Source organism: Stigmatopora argus, chromosome 8 (assembly GCF_051989625.1).
Source record: "Stigmatopora argus isolate UIUO_Sarg chromosome 8, RoL_Sarg_1.0, whole genome shotgun sequence".
Lineage (NCBI taxonomy): Eukaryota > Metazoa > Chordata > Actinopteri > Syngnathiformes > Syngnathidae > Stigmatopora > Stigmatopora argus.
This window is the reverse complement of record NC_135394.1, coordinates 4,282,371-4,298,803: the sequence shown is the minus strand read 5'-3', so window position 1 is coordinate 4,298,803 and position 16,433 is coordinate 4,282,371. Positions and strand designations below refer to the sequence as shown.

Here is a 16,433-nt window from a genome sequence, read left to right as displayed (position 1 = left end):
CAAGGAACAGTATGTTCCTGAACTACAACTGTCAACGATTCTGATGTGTAAATCTGCATCATTTTAACTCATCTAGCTGGAAACGAGTCTAGACGGCATCTTATTGGCAATTATAGAAGGAGAATCGGTATAGAAAATGGGTCAATTGAAAGATGTATTGTAACACTTTAACTAAAAAAAAGGGCAAATATCTACAATTGAAGTATTTGTTCTTCCTCCGCTTCATGTTCTTGCGGACACTAAATTTGAAGTCTTAACTATGTAGCATGGGCCGGTATCTATCAATTCTCAAGAAAATTTTGAGATTTTTTTTGCATTAGGGCTGAATAATAAAAGGCTGTTTTATTGTTGCTGTAGGTTTTGAGTTAGCTAGTAGAGTACAGTATTCAGCCTGTAGTAGGACACTTTTTTGAAACAAAATAAATTAATTATTCATCTGTTTAAAATAGCTTGAGGATGTTTGGTTTAGTTTAACTGATAGTGTTTACATCCCATTGGCCTTATCTTGGTGATTATGAAACAATACATTTGTAGACTTTCCCAGCAGCCACACAGCACCTTTTTTGGGAGGGGGGCAAAATTCCATTCATTCAAGGCCAAAAAGAATCATATTTACCACAACCTCATGCTATAAAATTGTGGGAATGGAGACTATAGGTAGGGCGTCGAGCACACATTTTTACATCTTTGATTAACAGCATGGTGACCATAAATTGTGAGTCGTGCATTCAACAAATTGCAGAGCATTGTGGTCATTCAAAGTGTCCATGTCCAGAATTTCCTTTGGCGTCGTCTACGCATATTTGGGTTTGTTTTGGCTGGCTCTTTGCCGGAAGTTTCCACAGTTTCATGAATTTACAATTAAAGCACTCCGTGCTCACTACACTTTTTTTCTTCACCTCGTCTTGTCAACTATAGAATGTCACAAGACCTACATCATATCTTGAGTGTGCTATATTTTATGGACATAGTTTAAAGCAAGGCCGACCCTATTCTTCTGGGTGGGTCCCGTTAGTAGAATATACTTTGGGTGCCCTCAAACGGATGAGGAGCATCAACCAAGCGCAACCGTTGGTGGCTCAAAAGCCCAAGCTGTAAATTTGACTGCTGCAACCTCTCCATATTTATACATGTACGTAAATATTGAATCATTTACCATCAGCTGCCGCAGTAGTGGCCATTGGCTGTAGCCCAGAAAACTTTAATGTTTTCCCTGCTTCCTTATGAATTTTGATTTGGTCTGAATCGCTTAGGTCACAGGTGTCAAAGTGGCGGCCCGGGGGCCAAATCTGGCCCGCCGCATCATTTTGTGCGGCCCGAGAAAGTAAATCATGAGTGCCGACTTTCTGTTTTAGGATCAAATTAAAATGAAGAGTATAGATGTATATTAAATTTCCTGATTTTCCCCCTTTTAAATCAATAAGTGTTTTTAGTTAAAAAATCATTTTGTAAAATCTAAAAATATATATATATAAAAGCTAAAATAAACATTGTTTTAGATCTATAAAAAATGAATATTCAGGGCTTTTAATCCAGTTCTTTTAATCCATTTATTTAAAAAAATATATATATTATATCTAAAATGGTCCGGCCCACGTGAAATCGAGTTGACGTTAAAGCGGCCCGCGAACCACCCCGAGTCTGACACCCTTTGCTTAGGTCATGACATTTTTAGGCCTCCCCTTAAACTGTATGCTGATTATTAATATTTCTTACACAAATATACTGTTTAATAAAGACACAGAAGTGTGAGACCTTTGATGTATTTATAAAGTATCTGATAAGAGAGCCAAAGGAAGCGGCCAGGCGCTGCAGTGGTTAGCACGTCAGCCTCACAGTGGGGGACCTGGGTTCAAACCCAGGTCGGTCCACCTGTGTGCAGATTGCATGTTCTCCTTGAGCCTATGTGGGTTTTCTCCAGGTACTCCAGTTTCCTCCCACATTCCAAAGACATCCACAGCAGGCTGATTGGACACTCTCCCTAGGTGTGAGTGTGAGTGTGAGTGTGAGTGTGAGCGTGAGTGGTTGTCTGTCTCCTTGTGCCCTGTGATTGGCTGCCCACCAATTCAGGGTGTCCCCTGCCTCTGGCCTGAAGTCAGCTGAGATAGGCTCCAGCACCCCCCGCGATAAAGCGGTTCAGAAAATGAATGAATTTGCATTTGATTAAACTTACAAATGTGTCAGATCATTTTCCATATCAGATCAAACTATTTGACATAAGGGTTTTATTGCGTTACTGTTTCTATTTGTATGGCAATTTACTAGACGAAACTATTTATGATACAGGTGCGTCTTAAAAATTCACAGTAGCCTTAAACGCCTGGAGGCTGCACTTGCTTCTGTGGTGGGCGTGTCCACGAGGAACCATTTCACTCTCTCGCTGCTTTCTGGCACAGGCAGTCAACAAACGCGCACATGTTACTACTGATCATCCAAAGAGATCGCGGGAGTTAAGAAGAGCCTCACACTTCCAATTTAATCAGTTCAATTCGTAATCCCCCGATTGGTGTCATGTCCATTCGTGGGGTCGTCTTGGTGGTACTGTGCGCGGTCCTCGCGGTGTCGCGTGCTCGCCGGAGTTCAGTAGAACAGGAGGATGAGGAGAAGATTAACAGCGCAAGATGCACCTCAAGGTGTCTCACCTTGCACATGACCCAGATTACTGCTGCTTTCAGACACTTCCAGGTCAGTGTTTGATCAATATTTACTTTGCAAAATCATTTCTCAATTTGTCTATTTATCTATGATCAACCTATCTGTCTGTCTATTTCCCCATCCAATCTACAGCATGTCTTTTTATGTTGCAGATAATTTTACATTCGTTTTTTTTAAAGTATGCAGTAGTTTATACTGTGTTGAACCTCTTCTGTGCATGACTGAGAATTGATTTTAAAAAGCAGCATTTTTTTTTGCTCATAATGTACCCAAATTCTGAGAACTCAAATTATTCATACAAATGTTTGACTATATGACATTAACAGAAGTTGTGTTGACTATCCTCAGAAAGGTTGTGAGGGTGCTGGAGACTATCCCAGCTAACTATGGGCATGAGACGGGTTACACCCTGAAGTAGTTGCTGGCCAATTCCAGTGATGGAATTTCGATTAAAACATTTATTGTCTTTCCTACTGCGATTGGCTGGCAACCACTGGGTGTACATCTGCCCATATCCACTTGGGATAGGCTCCAGCACCCCTGTGTCCCTCATATGGATGAAGCAGTACAGAAGATGAATGTAAAAAATGTGTTTGGTAATGATTAATTAGACTAGTCTAGAATGTTGATCTCTTTTGTTTCCAATTTGGGTTCCACCGGAATGTGTTTATTTTCACCCCCACAATTTTTAAGCATTGTAAGTTCCTGAGTTGTATTTAAAAATAGTTTATTTTAAATTGAAAATAATGAATTTACTGTTTTATGTATTTCAAACTTTCTCTTAAAGAAAGTAAGATTTACAGGGACATTACGATGTTACTAAAGTTGAAAAAGCACTTATTGTTAACGGCTTCAATATGTGCATGGTGTGTAGTGGGTGGGAAAGTCATTAACCGCAAAGTTCAGCCCCTATGGCTTTCATGGTGGGGTGGGGGCACATGTTGACGTATAAAACCACTGGCTGGTCTGGTCCTCCTCCCTTTTAGAATAGAATTTTGCCACCTGTGCTTAATGAGAATGGCCCTTGCGTGACTCATCTAGATTTGTGTGTGCCCAAGAGTGTGCGCTAGGGTCTCTGCAAAGGAGGTGTGAAAAAGGGATCATTTGGTTTTAACCGCCATGAAGTGGATTGCAGTAGTGACTGTCCTAAAATGGAACAGCCTAGTCACTCAGTCAGTGTGAGTTTGTTTGCTGTTTTTAGCTTATGCCCATAATGTGTTTTCACCACCAGGATTTCCTTACTTTGTCTGCAACATTCTGCTTCTAACAATATGCCACTAGGCTTCCAGAACTTTGTTTACGGTTTGTCAACTGAACTATGTGGTTGACTGTCCAGCAAACTGTCCATTGCTGTGTGAAATCATGCCACATTTTCTATACTCTGTATTTATCCTGTGCCATTTTACTTGGGTGTCTGCGTGCTGAGTGCGTGCACATATCCATTCACTGCCCTCAAATATTTCACCATGGAAATAACGTGATGTTCATGTCATACACAAAATCCCCAAATGCTGAGGCGTATTTTACGTGTTACAAAGGGTAATGTAGTGCTGCTTTATTAAATGTCATTTCAAAGATATATGACTTTTGAGTAACATGTTAAGTTTATACTATAGTCAACCTTCCACATCTAAGGGTGTTGACTCAATGATGTATAAATTATGATCCGGCGATGTGTGCAGTCTCATCTTAATCACTCACCGCTTTGTAAACTACTTCGTGGCTTTTACAGAGCAAGTTGTGAGTGAGAGAAATGGGGTGTTTTTTCACACACAGGCCATTGAAAAATCATATTTTTGCTTTTTAATCAGTAACCTAAAGTTTAATTTAGGCACTGTTTTGAGGCAGTTAAGCAATGAACAGCAATCAAGTGCTTGAATGTGTGACTTTTCCAGATGTTTGGTCTCTGCAAAAGAGGCTCTAGCTTTACGCAAATGAATCTTTTTTGCTGCAACAATCTGGTCAACCTGAATTTTACATGTAGGATATCATATGAAAAATGGATTGATTAGTGCACAAATACTGCGATTAGCTGGCAACCGCTTCGTACCCATAGTTACCTGGGATTGGCTCCAGCACCCTCTGCGACCCTTGTGAGCATAAGCGGTTCAGAAAATGAATAAGGCATTGAATGGGAGTCATTATTACACCAAATGTATAAAATCTTTATAAACTTTATTTCATTTTAATAATCGGACATTGGCTTTGTTATCATCATTGACTAGACAAAAGCCTAATTGTCATCATACCCAGAAACTGCGTATGACGAAATTGGTAAATTCATTAATTTAATTATTTATTTATATAAAATATAGTAAATGTATAATATATATAATTTATATTTACCATTTAACATACGTGAAATCCCGTCTCTGAACCTCTTCGCTAATCATCTTAAAGCCTGGCTGTTAGACGAACAAAATTGCGATCACAACCCTGTCTAAAACAGTGTTACGTCTGTTTATGTGTGTCTAGTTTTTGTCATTGTCTATTTTCAACCTACACAACAGACTAAAGATTGAAATTAGACCTCGGCTACAATATTACATATTTACATAAATACGTTCATTAACATGAATATAAATATGTCCATTAATATGTGCTGTCCTTCATTAAATAAATCAAACTCAAACTAATATATATATATATATATATATATATATATATATATATATATATATATATATATATATATTTAAATACATAAAAAAGGCTGTATATAACACAACCAACACACAAAATCGATTTTTTTTTCATTCTCTTCCATCACCACACAGTGACTCAAACTCACATTCTTCTTTTGGCTTCATGTCGGGGAACCCTGCGTTTGTAACTCATTTAAGTGTGTGTGGCTAGCTTCCAGCCAATAAAATATGAATCCCGTCACCTCTCTTTCAGCTACCTCTCCCGGTTTTCCAATCCATTTCGTAGTCTGAATTTAATCCTAGCCTTTATGTCTGATCATGCTGATAGTCTGTTGTTATATGTAATTCTAAACTTTACCCTGAGCCAAACTCCTTTAATTCTAGGCAAACACTTGGAAAAATAGACAAACCAAAAACAGCCAGAATCAGGTTTTTACTCATGTATTAAATTAGACAGTGTGAAACATCCAAAGGTTTGTAGTACTGATATCTGGACGGGCCCAGCCAAGGCCGAGAGGCAGTTTGGGTGAATAGACCACCTGTTTTTCCATTTGTACTTGTTTGTCTGTGGTAGGTAACCAAACCAGAGGTCATACTACTAACTTAGAGGTCGGCAACCCAGAATGTTGAAAGAGCCAGGACAATCCTTCCACATTGGCAATGCATGCAAATGAGTCGTCCACGAAACGTTGAATCGTCTGTTTTTCCACTTTACCTTTCTCTTTCCCCCTTGGGATCCATGTCCCATCACAAAGTCACTGATTTGTATACAACAGCCACCTGCCGAGCATCCCGCCCTGCTGACAAAAATGTGTTGTGGGCTTTGACGCAAATCTTCATTGATAGAAATGTTGACATTTAATATTTATTCTACATATTCTTAAAGCATTGGAAAATGTTAATAATATTTGTGTCACGTTTTTCCTCCTACGGAAACCATATTTAAATGAAAAATATATTTCTCTCCTCCATTTTACAACATCTTTGAAAAAGCTCCAGGGAGCCGTTAGGGCAGCACTAAAGAGCCACATGCGCCTCCAGATCCCAGGGTTGCCGACCCCCGTATAACTAGTCATGCTTTAAAAAGACAAGAGACGAAGGTAAGGTCAGGTTGCACAGATTCAAGCTCAGTCAGGTGAGAAGACAGGCTAGAAAAGGATATCTGGAGCCACAAGAAGGAGGACCGATGCTTCTGCCATTCGTCAGTTTATCTATCAAGATATCTTGCAATCCACTGGAATGTCTCAAGAAATTCTATACTCCTGATTAGGACAGGTACCAAGGGCTGTACCAGGACCTGGTTTGCGGGCGAAAGGGGGTGAGAGGCTAAAATCATGTATTGCGACCCTCCCCCCTGTACATTTAAGACAGGGCGTTTGCAGCATAAAAACGTAGATGTCTCACTACAACCAGCGGTGCTTGATCTCTCTGCGATATATCTGCTAGCTCCCAACCCCCAATGTTGTAATTTTGGCATATAAAGCAATCATGTTGTGTTATTGAAATTGGTTATTTGTTCCCTTATACCCCTAATACAAGGGTGTCAGACTCGGGTTGATCCTAAAACAGAAAGTCGGCACTCATGATCTACTTTCCCGGGCCACACAAAATGATGCGGCGGGCCAGATTTGGCCCCCGGCCCGTCACTTTGACACATGTGCCCTAATACGATCACACAAACAATGTAAATGTGTCAAGCATTTATTTGACTATTTTAAAAATAAAACATTTCTCTAAGGCAACATTTCTTGAACTGCAGCACATTTTTACATTGAAAAATTCCAAGGTACAGCCCCAGCGCAAAATCTTTATTTAAAACAATGTCACCTACAATAACAATGTAAAGTCGTTCTCATCAAAGTTTTAATCTCCAGGAATCAAATATTCCAAAATCAAATTTGTCACATCGATCTAATGTCACCAAAAATGGATTTTGATGAATTCATGACCTTGTAATTTCTCGTGGCACACCTGACCGTCGCTCACGTCACTGTGATTGGGAAACACTGCTCTAACCCATCTGATGGTGTAGTGGTTCACTCACCTGACTTCGGTAAAGGCAAGTGAGGGATCGTTTCCTGCTTGGTGGCGGTGTGAATGTGAGTGCACATAATTGAATGTCTACATATGTGGTCTATGACTGACTGATGACCAGTCTAGAGTGGAGTCCGCCTTTTGCCCGACAATCAGATGGGATGGCTCCAGCACCCCCGACCGACCCTTACCAGGCTACGCGGCGTTGAAATGTATGCATGAACATTTCTCTTTTAACGATTACCACCACTTACAAAAACAAATGTAAAGAAAGGCAGTAATACTTTTTGGGATCCTGAGGTAATGCTAAACTATTTACAAGTGCAGAGACACTTGATTGCCGCTCAGTAAGAACATGAGCCAGCAGGGGTTAAAGATATTAGTCCTGCGCTAAACTACTCTTCTCCTGAACAAGAGTCACAAAAAAGAATCCTGACAGTCCTCCAATGTCAGCTGCATTTTTTGTTGAAATAATTGGTAGACTAACTTGTCACATTTCTCACTCAACTATTACCATTGCGTATTCATAAAATACGGTGGAAAAAACCCTACAATGTCAGATTTATTGTTTTTCGGATGTGATAAAAACTGTATCAGGCAAAAGCAAAGATTTTTTCCCCGCTTGCAAGATAAGACTTGCTTCGTTCACCTATGTCAAGGAAGAAGCTGCTGCTTTTTTCTGCATCAGAGGCCTCCCTGTTATTTGATCGGTTGAATGGGGATGAACAGAGAAATCTTTTGCTGATGTGGGGGTGACTGTCACCTGAAACCTGGATAAGGCATTCCAAAATAGTATAGCGGAATTACTAAAGTTGAATGTTCGTGGGCTTGACAATTTAGATGATCTGTTTATTTAATTGATTAATGGATTTTTGGAGCTAAAATAGACTGAAAAATAATGAAAATTTCCATTTTCCGTAAGCTGCAAATGCAGTGTTTGCACTCGTGACCAGGTGGTGAACATAACCCAAACCAAACAAAATAAGATCAGTCACCAAAGTTACTTAGCCAATCAGATTTGAGTTAGAATAATGCTGAAATTTCCAGAGCCACCATTTAGGATTTAGGGGATGACAAAGAATTTTCTGAGCACAAATTTGTTCAATGCTACTCCATTCTGAAAGGTGTCTACAAAGAATTTAAGAGGATGAGACTCGGACAAAACTGAAAATTAAATCATGGCATTAAAATTAAAAAAATTAAAAAATTAAAAAAATATCTGAAAATACATTTAAACACGTTTGTCTTGTTTCAACACTATAAATGTTTTTGTGTCATTTTGAAGAGCAGCGTTCAATGCTTAAAACATGGCAAATGTATTACATGAGTGAAAAAAAGTAAAGCAAGGGACTAAAGTTAAACGAAATGCAGTTGGGAAATCAACATAGTTATTGGCTTCTTTCACAAACCCATTTTTCTTTTTGCATTATTTGGCAACATCTGAAATTTCCAACATTCTAATGCTTGAATTAGAGGTCTTAAACTTTTCACGATGCTTGTTGTTATTCAGAACATGGCCCTGCAAAATCCCAGGAACTAAAGTGTACACATATGTGGAGTAATTAGGGACCTCTGTCGGGAAGATTAGACCTCAATATGAGCTTTTTGGGAAGAACCTGTGATTTCTGGTGAGCGGAAATTAGTCATGATACATTTGCAACCATTTTTGCACACACACTGACACATGGTCTAGTGGTGTTTGTTTCTGGCCATCTGAAACTGATTGGCAGAGTTAATTCCTCATTTTAAGTAGACTTTCTACTACACCTAACCACAACACCCACAATCCCACAAGTAGCATACCCTTCCTTGTATCTGGCACACGTACCCACTATATTGATGCCTCTAGTCCAAATGTGATTTATATTTCTGTCCTCAACTCTACACTGAATGATGAATGCACACATTTAAGTGTGCACCATGTGTGCTTTTCTTCTATTTCTGTGAATTTATTACACTCTAACAACTTTAAGTTGGACACACATTAGCAGCAGATAGGAATGTCTTTTATTTGAAGCCTTTTAGGTCATGATGTCGGTTCTTATGGTCTCTGGAGAATCTTTATCTGGATAAACGCCATTCTTATTTATGAAAGTGAGTGGGACGCCTTGATTAATATGAAAGGCTTCCAGTTTGATAAACACTCAAGTAAATCTGTTTTAAAATTGGTTGATTCCTTATATTAATCTATGTAAAGACACTTTATATAGATTAATATAATGAATAAACCAATAGTGCATATATATTTCCCTTTCTCTTTTTTCATATGTACAGTTATCGGCAGTATATTTTGTGCTATTTTGCATTTCATCAATTATGTTTTGATCATCTATTCTAATTCATTCATTCTTTTTCTCAACCTCATTATCCTCACATGGGTCGTGGGTGGTGTGGGGGGGGGGGGGTGCTGGAGCCTATCCCAGCTGACTTCAGGCCCGGTGCAGGGACACCCTGAATCGGTGGCCAGCCGATCGCAGGGAACGAGGAGATAGACAACCATTCACGCTCACACTCATACATACAATTTAGAGTGTCCAAGCAGCCTACCATGTATGTTTTTGGAAGGTGGGAGGAAACTGGAGTACCCGGAGGAAACCCACGTAGGCCCGGGGAGAACATGCAAACTCCACACAGGTGGACCGACCTGAATTTAAACCCAGGACCCCAGAACTGTGAGGCCGATGCGCTAACCACTCAGCCGCTGGGCTGCCCCACATATTCTAAATTAACAATATCCTCCTGACTACCAGGAAAAAAAAAAATTCCAATCACATTATTTTGAAATTCCCTAATCTATTTGAAGTAATTGGAATACTGCAAAAGAAATTTGGTATCATTGGAAAGCTCAGAATGTCCTCTATAGAGCACAAAAGGAGTTAATGCGATTGGATGCACTGGGTGGCAGATATTTAGGTTTACAAATGTCCTCTACAGAGGACAAATTTGAACTACTGGTAGGAGGATACTAGAAAAGATGTACAATAGCAGGAGTCATCCCTAGCACACACTTTATAAAGTGTATATAGTTTCCTCTTTGTCATGGGTGACAGGGGCGTAAAGGCCCCAGTAATTTGACAACATTGACACTTCAAGGAAGGAAGCCATCATTACCCTAAGCGCAAACAATAACCAAAAGAACCACACTTAGAGCAATAATGAGTGTTTGTTTATACTTGAGTATTGATGGCATGCTGGGATATATTTGTTGAGTTTTGGTTGAGAAAATTTAACACAATGACGTGAGCAATTCTCAGTTTTTCCACTACTTATGGGTGGCCATGTAGTTATATATCTTATGTCACATCTATGATTAACTCTAGACGATCATTCTGTGTAGTCGTAGGAGTAGTGTAAATTGTCTTAAGATTTATGATCAAAGTCACGCATATCATATAAATTTTATGCAAACTTTGCTGTGGGATATACTCTAATTTGTGCATTAATCAGAAAATCAGGCTACAGTATGTGTGTTTCTGGGTGTATACATTTTCTTGTCCATTCATATCTGTCATTTTTGCTCTCAGTCCAAAACACATTTTAGGTGGAACTACCCAAAAATGTGGGTGTTCCCCGTCAAATCTGGCCTTGCTGTTTGCTGCAAACATTTTTAGTAACTTTAGTCTGCCCTTAAGCAACAAAATAATCTCAGCAGCATTGAAAAATTCGTAGCATCACACACCACAGGATAATCATTTAATATTCTCTTGCCAAATAAGTTAAACACCCGCACACTACAAGGTTAAAAAAAATCATAGGTCATCGGAAAAAAAACCAAAAAACCCCATAGGGAACCAAGGGGCCCGAATGCTGACTGAATGTTTATATTTGCTTAAATGCTGGTCATCAAAAGATGATAAATCATTTCTTTTGCAAGGAATCTTAGGCACAGCATATATTTTTCTTTTGTTAATTGATGAAACACCGAACCTGCTTTTCGAAAGTAAGCGCAGTAAAATTTCTTCAACTGAAATGATTTCACCTTGAATATAATTACACTTTCTCTTTCAGAATCTTACTGTCTTAGCCATGGGCTTATCTTGACTGGTGATTGACACATCCATTTCAGTGTACATTATACAGTATTTCAAGGATTCCTCGTGACTCACAGCCAACATTGACTTCAGAGAATCGCACCTCTATATATTGGTTTTGAATATAAATTCCCGTGTTACGCATGGTGGAGAGGTGAATGAAAATAAAAATGGAAATTTTAAAAAAATATATATGTTCCAAAAGTCATACATTATTTCCATAGAAAGAATTAGGAAATTACATATTGGTAAATTTTTAGTAGAGATATCACTCTCAACGGCCCAATGGTGCAAGTGGTTAGCGCGTCAGCCTCACAGCTATGGGGTCCTGGGTTGAAATCCAGGACGGTCCACCTGTGTGGAGTTTGCATGTTCTGTTCTGTCCGCCTGCGTGGGTTTCCTCCGGGTACTCCGGTTTCCTCCCACATTCCCAAAACATGGATGGCAGGCTGATTGGACACTGTAAATTGCCCCTAGGTATGGGTGTAGTGTGCATGTTTGTCCGGGTTAGGGTTAGGCTGGCCACCGATTCTGGCCTGGAGACAGTTGGATAATTGGCTCCAGCACCCCCGCGACCCTAATGAGGATAAAGCCGTTCAGAAAATGTGATGAGATGAGATATCACTCTCAAGAAGAGGATTTCCATTTATTTTTTGGGGGATATCTATTATGAAAAGTGTTAGTTTTGGAATGAAAATATCTAGCCACAAATTAGGGTGAGACATTGCAGGGAAGGATAAAGAACGGATGTTTTACGTTAACTTCTTACAAACTTGGACATATTTTACTATCCTCTATTGTCTCCAGTTCTTTGATTGGACATATACATATACAGTATATTGATCATATCAGATCTCAAGCATTTTTGGGGGGGAGTTGATGTTAATGTGTGCCTGGAAAGACACACGAGAATATAAAATACACTAAAGGCTGAAAGACTGGCAGATATTTGGATCACAACAGTACGTTGTTTGTCGTATTTCACTGCTTTAAATCACAAATATTGATGCCATATGAATTGAACATCACAGAGCATTTGATTTATAGTATTCCACTGAGAAGATCTAGGCAGAGTTTAAAAGCCTCCCAAATACAAGGTCGACTACATTCAACTGGCACAACTACAATGGCATTCTGTAAAATTAAAAGAAATTGAAACTGAAGCCAAAAGCTCTAAAAGCAGTAAGATAACTCAACCCTGAAAAAGTACAATAGGATGTTGACACTATCCCTCTCTGTACTATATACATTTTAAAGAAATTATTTCAGGTTAACTACTACAGTGGTACCTCTACGTACGAGCAGCTCTACCTACGAGATGCTCGAGATACGAGGAAAATTTCGAGCAAATAATTATCTCTAGATACGAGAAAAATTTCGAGATGCAAGAAAGCCAGGTGGCCATGACATGAGAGGCTGTTTATCATTGTAGCGCTTTTTTTGCCGCATCTCTTTCGTGTATAACAGATATCTACGAGCACTGGGCGGAGCTTGCATTTTCCCGTGTCACAGAGCTTGCTCGTTGTCATGGATGATATCGTGTCCCTTGGAAATTTCTCGGGGCTGGAGGTTAACGAGGCAGATGTGAATGATCTAATCGCCGAGTACCACAAAGAACTGATGACACAGGATTTAATCAAGCTCCAGGAGAGTGAACATTTGGAGGTGTTGCCGTAACTCAGTAGCGAGGAGTAGGTGGACGAAGGGGTGTAGTCAAACCGGAGAACAAAAAAATTAAAACAAAATTAGAATTCAGTTTTGTGTAAAGTTACATTAAACGAATGTTTGAGTGTGTCTGTATATATTAATCCAAGTTAATTTAAATTTGTTTGTTCAGTTACGAGTGCGTTACCGTGGATAAAGTCCCCTAAAGACAAGCTGGTCTCTTTCCATCACCTATCTTTATTCAAGTTTTACTTAGGATTTCTCAGTCATTTTGATCTATTTTTCAGGCCAGAATAGAAATTCTCCAAACTATCCGTTCAATCTTAATAACATTATGCCACTTGTCCAGATCAAACGAATCTAGCCTTCTCATCATTTACACAGCCTGCTCATTGAAGGCAAACTATAGAAATGAGTTGTAGATTTTTTTCTACATTGATTTCATCATGCTGTCAGGTTTTGAGCCCTTGCGCTATTAGAATCACTGTTAAAGGAATTAGCTGTAGTGGTAAAGATGGGAAGTCCAACAGTATATAGGCTGAATTTAAACTTCTTATACAGTCCATATTCAATTGTATTTTCATAATTTGCTGCAGGCCAATTAAAACTGTGCCGTGGGCTGCGGTTGGCACACTCGCTGTATTTTGGACACCCCTACAATACACAATCAGGGACTGATCATCATATGTGCACTTTCAAGTCCACCTTTACTCAAACCTTATAAGTAGCATATCATTTGAGTGTTAAAGCCATGTGTCTTTGTTATCTTTATGGTCATTTACCCTGTAATCAGATTACCTTTAAACCTTCTCACCATTTACAGAGGGTGCTCATTGAAACTATAGAAATGTGTCATAGAGAAAAAAGCTCTTTTAATGGCGACTAAACCCTCTCCTGAGTGAGCTGTATTTATCTTCAAACTGGCTCATTTCTTTCAGGACGACTCCTACTAAGTGACAGTGTTTGACCACATGAAGTCTCCTCAGACATTTCTTTTGCTGTCAGAGCATAACAGTTTAGTGACTGTCTGCATGATGGTTCAGCTTATGAAATTGAATCTTTTAGTAGCAACAGTTTGCGTTCTTTCCTCGTGTAAATTAGAGACATCATGTATCACCCATAATTGTGTAAATTTTGAGAGACCAGTATAAATCACACCCTGGCCCGATCAAAGAACAAAATGTGTGACCTCTTAAGGATAGGAGTTTGGGCATTTAAACTTGGTGTCAAGTGATATTTGCCACTGGCTTTTTTGGAGCAGACTGCAGTATTTTTAGGCAAATTCTCTATTTATTTTTTGCTTTATTTATCCTTTGAAATGTGTCTCTTTTTCCTAGAGCGACCAAGTTCTTGTTTGGTGTGAGAATCAGAGACGCTGTGCACAGGTAAGAGCACACAAATTTGTTCAACCACAAGACTGAATCGACCTTCCTTTAAATAATTCTTGTCATTGTCTTGTTTATTTATCATAAACGTCCACGGCTGCACAATTTTTGACCAAGAATATTGAATACGTTCGTCCTGATGTTAGAATACGTTAATATATTTTTTAAATGCTTCTTTTAGTGTTTTAGTCTTTTGAAAAGTGTCCCAACTATTGGACTGTTTGTGTTGGATTTTTGGATAATTTTGTACCTGTTTAAATCAGCTAGAAGTCATTTTTTATGTGTCATTTTTCTTTCTGGGCTACAAATATGCAACCCTGGGCAAACCTCCAAAACAATGTGATGTAATTCTCAGAATGAATACAGTGGTCAACAATGTCTGTCAGAATGTACAAAATATATCAAGTGAAATCTCTTCCACCATAAAATATTCAGGTAAGGTTTTTGAACCATACACAACGAAAACCAATTTGAGGTTTCATCTGTTCGTCCTACTTACACCACAATGGTAAACGTAGTAAACAGGTTTCCCACAAACACTGCACAAAACAACACACCCTGGTATTGGTACCTTTAACGATGCCTGCCATGGCGAAATATTTCAGTAATGTATGAGCCAACAGATCCCCTTTAATTGCCGCCGACTCGTACTGATAATCAGCGATGGGTCGTTGGGTTTTCATTTGAAGATATGTTAGAGGAAAATTCCACATGATAGTTTGATACCGCTCATCATGTTAGAACCACACTCATATTTGCGTTCCCAAATGTTTTTAATATATAATATTTCTATGTAACTTGACACGTTCTTTCTCATTTCAAGAAGATGGAAGTCCCAGAAGATGACCATATATTATGACCGTAATATGATTTTTTTGTATCAGATCTTCTACTCTGAAGCATAAATATTTTCATCTTCAAAGGTTGTAGTTTATTTTACACACTGAAGGATCAAGGGGGAGCAATAATGACAAAACTGATATTGGTAATCTGGGCCCCATGAACTGTCATGTTTTATCTATTCTTTAGTTACATCATTTACAGACTTTCTATATCAAAGACACATGCCAGGCAGATGTTGTACCAACGCATATGGTTTTTGTCATGTCACCTGTCATCCGATGGAAACCTCACTTTGGAGTTCACTTAGCCTCAACTCCACCCCTCACTTCATGCCCATCTTTTCCATTCTCCCCTTCTTTTATCTTTGTCCATTTATTTTCTGAACCACTTATCATCACAAGGTTCACGGGGGGTGCTGGAGCCTATCTCAATCAACTAGCGGGCGGCGAGGACGGTACTCGGTCGTTTGTTCGCCGGTCTTTTGGTCACCCGGAAGGTTATTGATAATTACCATTTAAATCGTTGCTCAAATTCCCTAAATACAAACTGCAAATTATTATTTAGTCATACTTATTGCCCTATTAATTATTAGGCTAAAGAAAAGCTCCAAATTTCCCGTACTTTTATAGTTTTTTGCTGGAGAACTTGTTAAGACCCTGATTGACGTACCTTCCTAAGGTACAACTCTTACACGTCGGCTCAGTGAAACTGCTCAGGGCCCTTGTTGGCTTTTATTGATGCGTAGACCGTGTTGTTTTACCTTGTTTTGTCGCCGGTCTTTTGGTCGGCCGTTGTTTGGGTCCGGGCGACCAAAAGACCGGCAACCAAAAGACGGTGACCAAAAGACCGGCGACCAATCGACCGCACACGGGGGAGGACACCCTGAATCGGTGGCCAGCCAATTGCAGGGTAATAGGAGACGCGCAACCATTCATCCTCGCGCTCATGCATAGGGGCAATTTATAGGGTTCAACCAGCCTATCTTGCATGTTTTTGGGATGTGGGAGGAAACTGGAGTACCCGGCAAAAACCCACACAAGCCCAGGGAGAGCAAACTCCACACAGTGAGGACCCACCTGGGATCATACCCCCGACTCCAGAACCATGAGTCCAACATGCTAACCACTCCTCATATAATGCATTCATTCATTTTCTGAACTGCTTATCCTCACAAG

General features: G+C 39.4%; 1 protein-coding gene across 2 annotated transcripts in view; it reads left to right on the top strand.

The window, feature by feature from the left end:
• Nucleotides 1-2,362: 2,362 nt before the first annotated feature.
• The window catches only part of anos1b (anosmin 1b), a 37,789-nt gene continuing 23,718 nt past the window's right edge, over nucleotides 2,363-16,433 (top strand). Inside the window, exons 1-2 of one of the 2 annotated variants that reach the window (XM_077607363.1) lie at nucleotides 2,363-2,685; nucleotides 14,368-14,415. In XM_077607363.1, the coding sequence (XP_077463489.1) occupies nucleotides 2,512-2,685; nucleotides 14,368-14,415 (222 nt within the window). In that variant the 5' untranslated portion in view covers nucleotides 2,363-2,511. Of the gene's footprint in view, nucleotides 2,686-3,737; nucleotides 3,834-14,367; nucleotides 14,416-16,433 lie in introns of those variants that run through there. The other variant, XM_077607364.1, reaches the window with a different exon arrangement.